Source organism: Phallusia mammillata, chromosome 6 (genome assembly GCF_965637545.1).
Source record: "Phallusia mammillata chromosome 6, kaPhaMamm4.hap1.1, whole genome shotgun sequence".
Taxonomy (NCBI): domain Eukaryota; kingdom Metazoa; phylum Chordata; class Ascidiacea; order Phlebobranchia; family Ascidiidae; genus Phallusia; species Phallusia mammillata.
The window spans coordinates 425,463-441,460 of record NC_137257.1 but is presented as its reverse complement, the minus strand read 5'-3'; the positions used below and the strand labels follow the sequence as shown (position 1 = coordinate 441,460).

Below are 15,998 nucleotides of genomic sequence, written 5' to 3'. Positions count from 1 at the left end.
GGTGTTTAAACGCGTTGTTTAATTTTCACAATAACCTTGTTTTGAAACAATCATACAATGCGGTAAAGCACACCTCGGAAAGTTTGGCGCAGTAAACTCAAAAAATATTAAAATAAAAATGCTAGTTTAGCGCTCTACGTCGAGGCAGACTATTTGGGCTTTTTTGAAACCAGTCTAGAAGTTTAAACTTTACCAAGTTTGAGCCGTAATTTCACTTTCTATTCACAATTGATTGGTTGCACACAACCTGCATAAAAACCGACAACAAAATGACAAGGTATGTACAAACAGTTGTGACACTAAAACACCGATGTTTATCAGAATCTGAGGAAAGTTGTGACCGTTTGGTCAAATGAATTCAAGTGATTGACCGAAATGTTGGCTTGGTTTTTGTTTTGGGAACTTTTGGATTGGAACTCTACGCAAACGTAACAAGCAAAGCGTTTAATGTTACAAAAATGCCCTTAAAAAGTTGTCTGACTGTTTGTATGAAGTGAAATCACGTGGGATAGATTAGCACGTGACCATCGCGGACCGCGGTCCCCCAAAGGCGATGTGATCGATGACGAAAGGCAACGTGATTAATTAGTTTGATCCTAACACCATCTTTTGGTTGGTAATAAGAAATTGTAGCTGTAATGCTTGCAGTGGGTAACGACAGGGGAAGTAACGGAAACAAAGTGTGGTGCGCGAACGTGAACACAAAGTGCCAAGGGTAAAATACTTCAACTTAAAGTAGAAACAAAGTGCATGAAGGTAATGAAACAAACAAAAGATAAACAAACCAGAAAATAGTTGAAAGTAACAAAAACGCAGAGAAATTATACTAAAAACATGTTTTATTAAAGTTGCTACAAACAAAGTATACAAGACTTTCATTTCTTAGTTCTTTAATGGCCTCGAGCTTGTAAAGGTTGGGAAGAACTGTTGTAGTAAATACGTTTTACTGAGCTATAAACAACGACAATTGCTAAAACAGATTTGATGTGCATCACACGAATCAAGTCCGTCCTAATTATGTTTATGTGACATCACCTGACACAAGTTAAGGTTTGATTCACTTCTTTCCACTGTTTGTAAACCAAGAGTTGTTGTGTCCCTGAGGGGGCGATTATTCGGCAAAAACGCGCAGTAAAGTGATTAAGTAATCGTTGCCCGAAAACTCCACAGGCAGAAAGATCGGGATTCCAAAGCTGCCTTGCAGGGGCGCTGAAGTTGATATAAAAGGCAAACTGATTTGATTTGCGACGTTAAAAGCACGTTTTGTTGGAAGCGGATGGAGGAAGCCAAGCTACAGGTTCGTCGTGGTTAATGGAATATTTGTGATTATAAAAACACGGTTTAAAGTTTAGGAACCTACCATGAACCATGTTTTGCTATTTTTGTTTTTCTTTGTTGCATTTCTCTTTTACGTGTTTTACTCTCAACTTTTTTTTGTGCATAACATCGCAAATTTCATTCGTATTATGACGTCATCGCCGCAACTATCTCACGGACATGAACACTAATCTGCATTTTGTTTTGCACGCATGTGACGTAACCACTAACGATGTCATCTGATGGGAATTGTAACATGATCCAATAGAACCGAAGCACCGGTGAGAACCAGAACGCTGTCACTATTCGATGACATCACACGACGGAGCGCCAGTGATGACGTCATCCTCGGCGAAGCAGTGCGCCTTCAAACGCTTATGACACTCGCCATGTTTGTTGCACGATGTGTTTTTAAGCATTGTTGATTTGTCTGCAGGTGAGTTGAGACGGCGGAATAAGAAAGCGCCGATGATAGAGTTAATTACACTATATATTTTTAACGGCCATTTTCATTATATATTTATAACGACCATTTTCAATACTAATAGTTGTAAAATATACGACATGTTGAGGATTTTCATAATTTATATTTTGCTTTATCCACCAGTTTTCAATTATTTGCGAATTTCTTTTTCTGACTTCAAATATAAAATTAGCTTTTTAACTAGCTGCATAAAATCTTACTTAATTATTTTCACTTTTTTATTTTTTTAAACGTAGTGTTTGGTGGTGTACAGTTTCTTTACGACATCACAAAAAGGCCGTAATTTTTAAAATAGAATGTTTGTATAAAATACATTAGTTATTGACATTATCGCTTTGTTTTCAGTTTGTGTTTTTAGTGCGTCAGTCTATTTTCTTCGTTTCAAGACTGGTCAAAATGTCATCGTACAAAAGTGAGTGTTTTTAAAATAATATTTTGCAGCAATTTTATATCAATGTTCTATTATTAACACATGCGTTTAAATTAAACCACCAATATTGGATTGGGAATTTTCGTTGCGCAATAACTGCTGAGGACACGTCAATCAATATCACCACTAGCGGGATTTCCTGGGAATTTATTGTTGTGATCAATGTCAGTTCGAGCTGCAAACATGCGATCTGCAATTGGTTTGCCGAGAAAGAAAATCGGTTCTTCAACACCTATTCGGTATTTTGCCTCGATTTAATCACGTGACGTTCGGCTGGTAAAACCTATTAGCATAAAAACATGTTGGTATGTTTGTAAGCAGTTGGTTCCTTAAATTTAATAAGCGTTGTAAAAACTTTAGCTTACTAATGCGCTGTAGTTTGTTAAAATACTTCTTTTTCTTTTTCTCCTTTCAGAAATCGTGAAATGTGTCTTGTCTGTGCACATGTCGCGCGTATGTGTGTCTCCTGTCGCGAACGTACTTGCGCTGCACGCGACATGCGACGTATCTTCCACCGTCACGCTTTCTGACCACAACCACATCCACCCGATGTCGCTGCAACGATGGCGTCGACGATTACGTCATCACGTGAGTGACGTGAAACCGATGTTATGACGTGTATGTAAGGGTTTTAACCGGGGTTTCTATACATGGGGGGATTGTTAATAAAGTCATGAAAATATTCGTGACTGTTTTACGGCACAAATCATCGCACGTCATTTAGTCATTGATTGGACATACGTGATGTAAAAGTAATTGTGACGCAATAGAGTAGGTCTTAGTAAAAAAAATTATTGCAAAATTTGGAGCTGAAATAATCAAACGCACAAATTTACCGAGCAAAATAAGATTAACCGTTGGCCAAACTCAGTCGACCGTTTTACTCCTGTTTCGTTGGATTATCTATTTTTTGGCCTCGTCAGTTCACACAGATAAATATAAAACGGATATAAAGCGATTAAGGACAAATATTGTTCGGTTATAATAAAGCATTACTTACCATCAACTTTGTTTCATTCTCATCCTAGGTGGGCAACACCTGAATGCGTTATACTCGCATGCGTCACACTGCCTGTTCAAAGTCCGAAAAGAAGACCGAAGTCGGCGACAATGTCGGTTGATTCTGGTCGGTTTTATGTTTCCTGAAAGTTTTGCAGATGCTACACACGGCTGTTGTATAATTTAACTGTCTCAATTCATTTTATAAAACCAAAACTTGCACATCAGCAGTTGTGCTATGTTAAATCAAACTTTTTGCTCTGCATTAAGCAAAGTTGAGTGGATAACTTCTACTCACTCCGTTCATGCTTCGTTGTGTTGCAGGACTCGGCAGGGATTTGGACGATGAGAATTGTTCACCTATCCGCTCCTGCTCCGTTTATCTCATGTCAGAACAGGATTCTGTGCGAAATGCTGGCGCAATACCAAGTAGGTACCCGGAATTCACCCAACCCTCTTGTATAAGGAAGTTTGAGACATTATCCTTTTGTGTCCAGCTTTGATTTCTCTGTTGAAACCGAGCAACGATGGTGATCCGGGGCACCGAGGAGTGGCGAGAGATGCGAGATCCAATCGCGTTATTCTGTCGTTCTCTCGGATCTCGCTCATGTTGACGACAACGCGTCGCGCATCGCTGATTACGGTGGTATCCGGCTTCTTGTGGAACTTCTGCAAGTTGATGTGAGTTTGCATCGAAATTTAATTTTTTATTAATTTAAGGCCTGCAGTTTAGTTATGTTGATTTGATTCTTCAGTAAATCGTTTAGTTTGTATTCCTTTTAAAATGTGCTGCATTAATACGTGAAGTCGGTTGTTAAATTGAATGCTTGATTCTTATTTGTATAATCCAAAGCGAGCTCGTTTATTTTACAAACCGACTTGTTTGTTCCCGAATTCTGGGCTGGCTTTCATGTAAGTGATTTGCGACCCGGCTTATACCACTTCTGCATCAGGTCGTCGATGTCTTGGTGAACGTCATCAACACTCTTGCCTCCCTGTGTCGGGGGGACAAGTCCGGTGCTGGCGACATCCAGCGGAGGATTATGGAGTGCGGAGCTTCCGGGTTTCTGGTCAATTTTCTCACGGTGCGTGACGAGGTGGTGGTGATGGCAGGTGTGACGTGTGGAAGTTTAGTTGTTGCAAAGTATTTACGGCGTTTTCGGTTTCAGCGGATTACCTCGCGTCCCTGGCACACACCAGAGCTGGAGTGCCCGATGCCATTGTGACATGTGGAGCTGTACCAAAACTGCTGGAGAAACTTAATTCGAGTGAGAAGTTGCTTCGGCAGTCGGCCGCGCAGGCTTTGGGTGGGTTTCGTGTTTACTTGGAGCAGTGATTATTACCTGTTTGTGCACTTCTATGCTCGTTAATAAATAAGCCTCAACTTTCGATATTTTGTATCTTAGCCCCCCTACTTTGGTCCTTTACATGTACGTTTGGTTAAAATCTCCCACTTGGTACTTGACAGGTTATTTGTCGTTCAACCGAACAGCAAGTTGGGAGTTGATGGGAGTTTGCAGGGCAACAGAAGGAGTTTATTCACATCTCACTGTGAATTTGGGGGAAGATGGTCGCATTTCCGATGAATTTGTGGCGGAATTCAAACGACAAGCAACGATTGGACTTCCCATCGCTAACAACAATAAAAGTAACACAGTTTTCTATTTATAGAAGTGGTGTGTAAACTGAGTGTAGTAACTACAAGAGCTGCGAAAATTAGTTTTCAATTTACGAGACAGCACAATTGATAGAACTGTGAGAAGTTTTATAATGTGGGCTCGCAGACGTAATTTTATCAAAGGAGCGAATCACCACAATATTGTTGGGAACCACTGACTTGTATTGACCGATTTTCACTTTAGGGATTTCCCGACCTCAGACAGCTTGCTCCACAACAAACAGGCCTCATGAGAACAGGTGGGAAAGTTTTGCAATCATTCTTTTCTTCAATTTCATCAAATATTTTGTGCAGAAATCCACGCAAATCGTTACGATCAAGATCCATTTCTCCTGCTAATAGAATTGTGACGTTAAAGAAGTAAAGTATGACGTCTTAAATCATGATGTCATCCTGTTAAGGACACAGAACATTTTTTTCATTTATTTTTGCTTAATTTCCGAAAGGAATATTTACTGTGAACAATTTCAATTAAATTTCATAAGTTTTTACCTTTTTAGTCGCAACTGTGATTTTTGATACTTTTGTTAATTTGACTTTATCATTTACTTGATATTGTGTAATATTTTTATCTATGCCTTTCTTTTACCATCATGCATCAGAATTTATGTTTTCGTCCACCACTATTTTTGTTAACATTACCTTTAGCTACAAACATTTGTCGTGAATGGTTGGTTTGGCATGAATTGTAATTTGTATCAGCCTGAAGGAGGGCTTTAACCTGGAAATTTCTAAACCTCCGGAATTTCCCAAAGCGAAGTCCGGAATTTAGGATGTTTTCAAAAGTTTTGCACGCATGTGACGCAAGCAATAACCAGAAGCACCAGTGAGTGCCAGAACACAGGCTCGATGACGTCAGAAGCGCAAGTGATGACATCTCGTCGGCGAAGCAGTGCGACATCGAAACTGTGATCGCCATGTTTGTTGTACGATGTGTTTTTAAGCATTGTTGGTTTGCCGCAGTTGAGTGTGGAAGACGGGATTAGTAAGGACGATGATCAGATTCATAAAGTGGTTGGATTCCTGTACTTTTATTGCAATGTGGTTCCAGCAAACAATGTGAAGAAAGAACGAGGTAACTTCGTTTGAATGAATGAAAAAAATTGACCCCCAGCTAAAAAACACACACATACAAACTGGGAACCTTCAACCTCCTTTTCTGCGATCCAACTCAACTTCACCTCTCCATAGATTTTGTCAATCTAATTAATGTGACGTAATAATTCATGAGTTTGACAAATATGATTTCAGTGTTTAGTTATGACGTAACATTTTTCCAGAAGTTTCCAGTGCCGAAATTGAGCTATTGCTTGCTATGTCCGGTTTTGTTTTAAGCCTATAAATTGGTAATAAACTATTTTTATTACAAATTGACCGCGCGATGACCGTTTGCCGAATGCAAACTCAAATAGAGAAGTAACCTTTCATTAGCGTAAAAAACGATAGCAGATTGCGTCTTTTTGCTGCGAAGTTGATTTAAAAGTTATACTTTTTCGCCTCGATGGAACCCAAAGTTCAGGAGTTCGTTAATATGCATTTATTTTCGAAAAATATTGAGCGCGAAACATATTTATTGAACAGCTGTGAAAATAAACATTGCGTCATTAATCAGCTGTTTGTAAACAGACGTGGCGAAATATTTTATCTTCAAAGTTGAGACTGTTTTTGGTCGTTTTGTCGCAAAATTATGAAGATTAAAGACAAAATCGTTTGGTAACACGTTTTTGGAATAATATTCTGAAAGTTTTGAGTTTCAATTTAACTTGGAAACGTCGTTGCCGATGACCCTGTTTTACAGTTTAGTAAGAAGGTTTTCCGCCTTATACAATTTTATTTACGAATTTACCGTGTACCTTATGTTTTGTTAGATTTCTAGAGGATTAATAATAAACGCAATCCAAAGATCTAAAGTGCAACGGAGAGAATGAAATCCAAAACATGTCTTCTACTCCAGCCCAAATTATGACATGATTGGGTTCTATTTTTCTTTTGCCTGTCACCTATACCTCATATCACTGTCGTGCCAAGATGGAGCTTATGGGCTTGAAAGGCTGAGGCAGTTTTTCTTTCTAATCCAAGACTTTGGAACAACATTCAGCATCTGAAAGGTAGGTCTGTGTGCTGTAGTATATTGTGGTCATTTTAGTAGGTTAGGTGAACCTTTAGGACATTCTCAATCACCTCATTACAGTTTTTTCAGGTTTATAAAAAACAGGGGGTTCAGTTTGGGGGTATGCGAATGTGCATTCATGTGTAACGACAACTTTAAAAGCTCATATCTTGAAGAGCACACTAGCTAGAAAGTTGAGTAATAGCTCAAATGAAAGCTCTTGTTGAGTACCTTACTTGTTCTTCATTTTGTGCTTGCCTTTTGTAATTTGTTTGAAGCAGGGTCATAATAAAAAACAGGTTCATTTTTCAGATATTTTTGTGATACTGCTTCTATTATCTATATTTTATGTGCCCTATTTTGTGATTAAAAGTTGTTAAGATGCAAAAGTGTAGTGTAGGTGTCTCACTGGATACTGAATGCCACAAAAAGACATATCCAACACAAAAACAAGGTATTTTACCAATTGACTCTCTACCAGATAAAGAGCGAGTGCTTCTGAATATCCGAGTTGCTGCTGATAAGGATAATGAATGTTGTTTGGAGAACGCATGTATTTCCACAAGTACAATTACATTGGTTGGTACCCTTCCTTGCAGAAGAAGTATTGTGATCCTTTTCAAGTCCACAGTAAACCAGTCAAAAATCGTAATATACGTCCTATCACTTGGGAATGTTACCAAACTTGTAAAAACAATTTAAACATTGTACCGGGAAAAAAGGTGTGTGCCAAATGCAGTACAAGACTTTTTTTAATGTATATGCTACATGGTTTGGAGTAGCATACTCTTCTCCACTATAAAGCTCTTCGAATGAGACATAATAGTGCTGGTTGACTTTTTGATGACACCTAGCCCGGTATCAGTAAATGCCTCAGTAGCAAGCAAAAATGTGTTTGTATATAATAGTTTTGACACAGTTAGGCGATGGGGCTGTAGGTACTTACCATGCGTTGTAAGGCAGATTAATTTATTCATGGTAAAAATCATTAGTTGAGTGTTTCTTGGCACATGTAGGTTCTTCAACCAGTGTCCTCAAATACTTAAGAGGCTCATAGGTGGATCTTTGGCGAATAGTACCATAACACATTTTCTCGTTAAACATTATTTGTTTGCCTTATTTACTGCTCTCTGTATATGTTGCAGGTGGTCACATAAGTTCAATTCGCTTTCCATGTGAGCTGTTGTCTTTGCTGGATGCAGGAGGTGGAAGGAATCATTGCAATAAACTCCTATAGGCTACAACATACAGTGCTTTTGCTGCATGTTTAGAAGTATCCACCAGCGTATGCGCACAAAAATGTTGTCCTTGCAATTTCGAACAGCTATGCAAGGTAACTACTGTAAATTACACCTACATTTTTTGTTTGTATTCTAATCCTTTATAGTGATTTTTGTTTTTGGGTACCCTTTCGAACACTAGTTTCATATGCATGGGCATATATATGCAAATTTAATGCTCGGGTGAGTTTGTGCAACTGCTCGGCCGAGCACCAAGCACCAAAATATGCAGTTCTCGGTAGCAAGTCCTCTGATTCTGGCTCAGTGCGGCCAATCCCTAGTATTTACTTTGGTCTATAACAGGGAATGGGTCATACATGAGATTATAATTCGGAAAGAAAACAAAGTGGGTCACTTATTTTATTACATGTCAATGTCAATGAGACGCTTGTTGCTGCATCTTCTCTGCAAGTCTTACAATCCTAGATAGTTTTCAGCTTAATACACGCAGCAGTCATATCCGAGCTAATACGATTCCTGGCACTTGATTTTACCAAATCCATGTGTGCAAACAAGGATTCGGATGAATATTTAAATTTGGGTCACTAAAAAAAACTACAAGTGGGTCACTAAAATTCATGTGGCGGGTCACTTCTTCGCCATCCCTGGTATATGAGGACATTAAAAAAGCAATGGTTTTAGGTTTGAATATGTTTGCAAATGATCCATTACCATGATAGTGAGTTTTATGTCATTATGAAATGTTTGAAACCAGGGTGATAGACTAGAATGGCATACATAATTTGTTGCTTGTAACTAAGTCACATTGCTAAGCTGTTTATGTTTGGCCTGGAAACCAATTTTCTTAGCCAAGTGTAGGCTGACCCTTGCCGCTAAATATTTTTGACCAGTATATGCTTGGTAAAGCCATATTTACATTTTGAACTTTGATTTTATTTCTAAATGTCTTTTTGTGTTCTTATTTCAGGCTTGCAAAGTAGCAGAAGGACACATACATACCAACATTTGAGTCATAGCATGGATTTACTGATGGATTATTTTCTTTGTCCCCCCCCCCCCCCCCCCCCCCCCCACACACACACACTTTTATACGGTATTTTTAAGAATATCCACCAGAGCATTGTTGGTTTAATGTGTCGGGTATGCAAGTTTTTACAGCAAGTGTTTTGTGTTATGGCAAAGTACTGGAACCCCTGGTTTTTGCACCTTTTTCTTCACTGTAGGTTTTTGAAGCTGTTTAATCGAAGCCCATTATAAAATATACTTTACAAATTTACACTCTTTACGCCATGTGTGCGTATAGTACTGGGACTGTGTCTTTCCGTTTTTCATTTCTGGGTTAATGTGTTGGTCTCAGAAGTTAACATTTGATAAGACATGTTACATTTAAATTCAAGCTGTTATTTTTATGTTTTGATTCAAACAGGCTAACTTATGTAGATATAAACCCCTATGTTTTCTGCACCAATTGTTTAAGTTATTTCTACTTTGTATTTGTAGTCTAAGTGCTGTATGTGTTCATTAGTGTGTCCCTTGATTTCACAAACCTGCCTGCTTAAAAACATTTGACATTGCATCGCTTCAGACAGTAAGGTTGCTGAAATAGTTTTAATAGAAGGTGTGTTTTGTAGAAGGCATGCTTCCAGTAAATGAAATGTCTTATTTTAGTCGATCTTATTTTGTATGTTTTCGCTTGTGTTCAAAATCTGTTGCATGTTTTTGGCGTTAATAAAGTTTATTATGTTTGTGTTGGTACTTGAGAAGGCAGGCAGAGATTTATTTAAACATAGAATAAAAGGAATCCATAAAATCACATGTAAACATTGAGATTTGTCAAAAAATGATTGTTGACAAGCTTTTTGTGGAAATTTGGTCACGCACTAACGACCATATCATGAAAAGTGATACCATAAAAAATACTTTGTTATCAATTGCGGCATGAATTTGGGGAAAAAATTGCAATTTTGGAGTTAAAATAATATTTTATGTTTTAATTTACCGCAGTTGTTTAATGACTTTATTGGTAAAGTTTTCTGAATCTAATTAACGTGACGCAATAATTCATAAGTTTGGCAAATATGATTTCAGTGTTTAGTTATGACTTAAATTTTTTTTTTAAATTGCCGAAATTGAGCTACTGCTTGCTATGTCTGGTTTTGTTTTGTGCCAATCAATGGGTAATAAATTCTTTTTTAAAAAAATTGATCGCGTCATGACGTTTTGCCGAATGCAAACCCAAATAAAGAAGTACCGTTTCATTGGCTTAAGAACGATAGTAGTGCGTCTTTTTGCTGCAAAAGTGATTTGCAAGTTAAACTGATACGCTTCGATGGAATAGCAAGTTCAGGAGTTCGTTAATATGCATTTATTTTCGAAAAATATTGAGCGCGAAACATATTTATTGAACAACTGTAAAAATAAACATTGCGTCATCAGCGATCAGCTGTTTGTAAACAGATATGGCGAAAATTTTTATCTTAAAAGTTGAGACTGTTTTTGGTCGTTTTGTCGCAAAATTATGAAGATCGAAGACAAAATCGTTTGGTAACTCGTTTTTGGAATAATATTCTAAAAGTTTGAGTTTCAATTTAACTTGGAAACATTGTCTGCCGATGACTCAGTTTTTCAGTTTACTAAGAAAAAACTTTGATTTCACTTCTAAATGTCTTTTTGTATTTTTATTACAGGCGTGCAAAGTCGCCAAAGGACACATACATACAGACAGTTGAATCATAGCTTGGATTTACTGACAGATTCTTTTCTTCGTGAATGCACCCCTACATTTATACGGTATTTGGTTTTGCTCTATAAGGACATTAAAAAAGCAATAGTTTTAGGTATCAACTTTTTTGCAAATGATCAATTACCATGATAGTGCGTTTTTTGTCATTATGAAATCTTTTTCACCAGGGGTGATAGACTAGAATGGCATACATAATTTTGTTGTTTAAAACTAGCCTGCATTGCTGTGCTGTTTATGTTTGGCCCGGAAACAAATTTTCATGGTCAAGTGTAGCTGACACTTGCCACAAAATATTCTTGAGAACTATAAGCTTGGTAAAGCCACATGTGCATTTTAAACTTTGATTTCACTTCTAAATGTCTTTTTGTAATCTTGTTACAGGTGTGCAAAGTCGCCAAAGGACACATACATACAGACAGTTGAATCATAGCTTGGATTTACTGACAGATTCTTTTCTTCGTGAATGCACCCCTACATTTATACGGTATTTGGTTTTGCTCTATAAGGACATTAAAAAAGCAATGGTTTTAGGTATCAACTTTTTTGCAAATGATCAATTACCATGATAGTGAGTTTTTTGTCATCATGGTATCTTTTTTACCAGGGGTGATAGACTAGAATGGCATACATAATTTTGTTGTTTATAACTAGCCTGCATTGCTGTGCTGTTTATGTTTGGCCCGGAAATAAATTTTCATGGTCAAGTGTAGCTGACACTTGCCACAAAATATTCTTGAGAACTATAAGCTTGGTAAAGCCACATGTGCATTTTAAACTTTGATTTCACTTCTAAATGTCTTTTTGTATTCTTATTGCAGGCGTGCAAAGTCGCCAAAGGACACATACATACAGACATTTGAATCATAGCTTGGATTTACTGACAGATTCTTTTCTTCGTGAATGCACCCCTACATTTATACGGTATTTGGTTTTGCTCTATAAGGACATTAAAAAAGCAATGGTTTTAGGTATCAACTTTTTTGCAAATGATCAATTACCATGATAGTGAGTTTTTTGTCATCATGAAATCTTTTTTACCAGGGGTGATAGACTAGAATGGCATACATAATTTTGTTGTTTATAACTAGCCTGCATTGCTGTGCTGTTTATGTTTGGCCCGGAAACAAATTTTCATGGTCAAGTGTAGCTGACACTTGCCACAAAATATTCTTGAGAACTATAAGCTTGGTAAAGCCACTTGTGCATTTTAAACTTTGATTTCACTTCTAAATGTCTTTTTGTAATCTTGTTACAGGCGTGCAAAGTCGCCAAAGGACACATACTTACAGACATTTGAATCATAGCTTGGATTTACTGACAGATTCTTTTCTTCGTGAATGCACCCCTACATTTATACGGTATTTGGTTTTGCTCTATAAGGACATTAAAAAAGCAATGGTTTTAGGTATAAACGTTTTTGCAAATGATCAATTACCATGATAGTGAGTTTTTTGTCATCATGAAATCTTTTTCACCAGGGGTGATACACTAGAATGGCATACATAATTTTGTTGTTTATAACTAGCCTGCATTGCTGTGCTGTTTATGTTTGGCCCGGAAACAAATTTTCATAGTCAAGTGTAGCTGACACTTGCCACAAAATATTCTTGAGAACTAAAAGCTTGGTAAAGCCACATGTGCTTTTTAAACTTTGATTTCACTTCTAAATGTCTTTTTGTATTCTTATTACAGGCGTGCAAAGTCGCCAAAGGCCACATACATACAGACATTTGAATCATAGCTTGGATTTACTGACAGATTCTTTTTTTCGTGAATGCACCCCTACATTTATACGGTATTTGGTTTTGCTCTATAAGGACATTAAAAAAGCAATGGTTTTAGGTATAAACTTTTTTGCAAATGACAGGGTTCCTGCAGGTATGGAAAACCTGGAAAAGTTATGGAATTTAAATTTGTATTTTTAAGGCCTGTAAAAGTTTTGAAAAAGGCCAACTCTTGCAAAAGTCCTTGAAAAAGTATGGAATTTGGCAACTGTTTTACCCAAAAAATGCCAGATAGGGATAGGAATATCAAATTACGTAATGTTTGTATATTCGTTGCAAGTATGGCAAATTGGCTGCATCTACCAAAGCCTCTTTACAAGTTTCACGATGGGAATAACTCGATTTGTTTCGAATAAGTTATGAAAAAAATTTTTTTTTTCTTGAAAAGTTTTGGAAAAGTCATGGAATTTGTGAACGAAAATTGTGCGGGAACCCTGAAATGATCAATTACCATGATAGTGAGTTTTTTGTCATCATAAAATTTTTTTCACCAGGGGTGATACACTAGAATGGCATACATAATTTTGTTGTTTCTAACTAGCCTGCATTGCTGTGCTGTTTATGTTTGGCCCGGAAACAAATTTTCATGGTCAAGTGTAGCTGACACTTGCCATAAAATATTCTTGAGAACTATAAGCTTGGTAAAGCCACATGTGCATTTTAAACTTTGATTTCACTTCTAAATGTCTTTTTGTATTCTCTTTACAGGCGTGCAAAGTCGCCAAAGGACACATACATGCAGACATTTGAATGATAGCTGGGATTTACTGACAGATTCTTTTCTTCGTGAATGCACCCCTACATTTATATGGTATTTGGTTTTGCTCTATAAGGACATTAAAAAAGCAATGGTTTTAGGTATCAACTTTTTTGCAAATGATCAATTACCATGATAGTGAGTTTTTTGTCATCATGAAATCTTTTTCACCAGGGGTGATAGACTAGAATGGCATACATAATTTTGTGGTTTAAAACTAGCCTGCATTGCTGTGCTGTTTATGTTTGGCCCGGAAACAAATTTTCATGGTCAAGTGTAGCTGACACTTGCCCCAAAATATTCTTGAGAACTATAAGCTTGGTAAAGTCACATGTGCATTTTAAACTTTGATTTCACTTCTAAATGTCTTTTTGTATTCTTATTACAGGCGTGCAAAGTCGCCAAAAGGCCACATACATACAGACATTTGAATCATAGCTTGGATTTACTGACATATTCTTTTCTTCGTGAATGCACCCCCACATTTATACGGTATTTGGTTTTGCTCTATAAGGACATTAAAAAAGCAATGGTTTTAGGCATAAACTTTTTTGCAAATGATCAATTACCATGATAGTGAGTTTTTTGTCATCATGAAATCTTTTTTACCAGGGGTGATACACTAGAATGGCATACATAATTTTGTTGTTTATAACTAGCCTGCATTGCTGTGCTGTTTATGTTTGGCCCGGAAATAAATTTTCATGGTCAAGTGTAGCTGACACTTGCCACAAAATATTCTTGAGAACTATAAGCTTGGTTAAGCCACATGTGCATTTTAAACTTTGATTTCACTTCTAAATGTCTTTTTGTATTCTTATTACAGGCGTGCAAAGTAGCCGGAGGACACATACATACAGACATTTCAATCATAGCTTGGATTTACTGACAGATTCTTTTTTTCGTGAATGCACCCCTACATTTATACGGTATTTGGTTTTGCTCTATAAGGACATTAAAAAAGCAATAGTTTTAGGTATCAACTTTTTTGCAAATGATCAATTACCATGATAGTGAGTTTTTTGTCATCATGAAATCTTTTTTACCAGGGGTGATAGACTAGAATGGCATACATAATTTTGTTGTTTATAAATAGCCTGCATTGCTGTGCTGTTTATGTTTGGCCCGGAAACAAATTTTCATGGTCAAGTGTAGCTGACACTTGCCACAAAATATTCTTGAGAACTATAAGCTTGGTAAAGCCACATGTGCATTTTAAACTTTGATTTCACTTCTAAATGTCTTTTTGTAATCTTGTTACAGGCGTGCAAAGTCGCCAAAGGACACATACATACAGACATTTGAATCATAGCTTGGATTTACTGACAGATTCTTTTGTTCGTGAATGCACCCCTACATTTATACGGTATTTGGTTTTGCTCTATAAGGACATTAAAAAAGCAATGGTTTTAGGTATAAACTTTTTTGCAAATGATCAATTACCATGATAGTGAGTTTTTTGTCATCATGAAATCTTTTTCACCAGGGGTGATAGACTAGAATGGCATACATAATTTTGTTGTTTCTAACTAGCCTGCATTGCTGTGCTGTTTATGTTTGGCCCGGAAACAAATTTTCATGGTCAAGTGTAGCTGACACTTGCCACAAAATATTGTTGAGAACTATAAGCTTGGTAAAGCCACATGTGCATTTTAAACTTTGATTTCACTTCTAAATGTCTTTTTGTATTCTTATTACAGGCGTGCAAAGTAGCCGAAGGATACATATGCTAAACCCAGGGGTTCCACATCTTTTCTTCGCTGTAAGTTTTCAAAGCTGTGTAATTGAAACCCGTCATAAAACATACTTTCAGATTTGCACTCTTTAAGCCACATGTGAGTATAGTACTGGGATTGTGTCTTTCCGTTTTTCATTTCTGGGTTATGTGTTGGTCTCAGAAGGTAACATTTGATAAGACATCTTACATTCAAATTCCAGCCGTTATTTTTATGTTTTGATTCAAACAGGCTTACTTATGTGGATACAAACCCCTATCCTTTCAGCACCAATTGTTGTTTCTACTTTGTATTTGTAGCCTAATTGCTGTATATGTTCATTAGTGTGTCCCTTGATTTCACAAACCTGCCTGCTTGAAAACATTTGACATTGCATCGCTTCAGACAGTAAGGTTGCTGAAATAGTTTTAATAGAAGGTGTGTTTTGTAGAAGGCATGCTTTCAGTAAATGAAATGTCATTTTTTAGTCGATACTATTTTGTATGTTTTCGCCTGTGTTCAAAATCTGTTGCATGTTTTTGGCGTGAATAAAGTTTCTTCTAGATTGATCAGTGGTGTTTTGCATTTTGTAAAGTATCTCTTGATTATGTTTACGTTGTTTCTTGAGAAGGCAGATAGAGATTGATTTAAACATAGAACAAAAGGAGTCCATAAAATCACATGAAACCGTTGAGATTTGTCAAAAATGTTTGTTTACAAGCTTTTTGTGGAAATTTGGT

General features: G+C 36.9%; 1 protein-coding gene and 2 long non-coding RNA genes across 9 annotated transcripts in view; 2 read left to right on the top strand and 1 right to left on the bottom strand.

The window, feature by feature from the left end:
* Positions 1-197: 197 nt before the first annotated feature.
* On the bottom strand, positions 198-2,652 carry LOC145234032 (uncharacterized). The gene is made up of 2 exons (XR_013861254.1): positions 2,597-2,652; positions 198-2,514 (listed from the first exon to the last, which is right to left on the bottom strand). It is a non-coding gene; the product is annotated as an uncharacterized LOC145234032 (long non-coding RNA).
* Positions 1,213-9,319, top strand: LOC145234025 (ankyrin and armadillo repeat-containing protein-like). Of its 7 annotated transcripts, none has more exons than XR_013861243.1 (15): positions 1,213-1,297; positions 1,586-1,753; positions 2,160-2,213; positions 2,647-2,849; positions 3,260-3,357; positions 3,555-3,659; positions 3,728-3,911; positions 4,184-4,343; positions 4,400-4,537; positions 4,699-4,878; positions 5,093-5,147; positions 5,203-5,983; positions 6,777-7,016; positions 8,164-8,351; positions 9,227-9,319. XR_013861243.1 is itself a non-coding variant. In XM_080098799.1 (12 exons), the coding sequence occupies exons 8-12, from the start codon at positions 4,274-4,276 to the stop codon at positions 5,270-5,272; spliced, it is 513 nt and encodes a 170-aa protein (XP_079954925.1). In that variant the 5' UTR covers positions 1,213-1,297; positions 1,586-1,753; positions 2,147-2,213; positions 2,647-2,849; positions 3,260-3,357; positions 3,555-3,659; positions 3,728-3,911; positions 4,184-4,273; the 3' UTR covers positions 5,273-6,282. The 7 variants fall into 7 exon arrangements, 1 of the variants encoding a protein (XP_079954925.1); XR_013861242.1 differs by having other exon boundaries at positions 2,147-2,213; positions 2,647-2,819; XR_013861241.1 differs by having other exon boundaries at positions 2,147-2,213.
* The window catches only part of LOC145234030 (uncharacterized), a 26,283-nt gene continuing 19,603 nt past the window's right edge, over positions 9,319-15,998 (top strand). Inside the window, exons 1-5 of the long non-coding RNA XR_013861252.1 lie at positions 9,319-11,049; positions 11,384-12,360; positions 12,695-12,797; positions 13,932-14,035; positions 14,370-14,472. This is a non-coding gene — a long non-coding RNA (uncharacterized LOC145234030). The remainder of the gene's footprint in view (positions 11,050-11,383; positions 12,361-12,694; positions 12,798-13,931; positions 14,036-14,369; positions 14,473-15,998) is intronic.

Coding starts and splice junctions, on each gene's coding strand:
- LOC145234025 (XM_080098799.1), top strand. CDS start 4,274: ATGGAGTGCGGAGCTTCCGGGTTTCTGGTCAATTTTCTCACGGTGCGT. Junction 4,344..4,399: donor CGAGGTGGTGGTGATGGCAG/GTGTGACGTGTG, acceptor TTTCGGTTTCAG/CGGATTACCTCGCGTCCCTG. Junction 5,148..5,202: donor AACAGGCCTCATGAGAACAG/GTGGGAAAGTTT, acceptor TATTTTGTGCAG/AAATCCACGCAAATCGTTAC.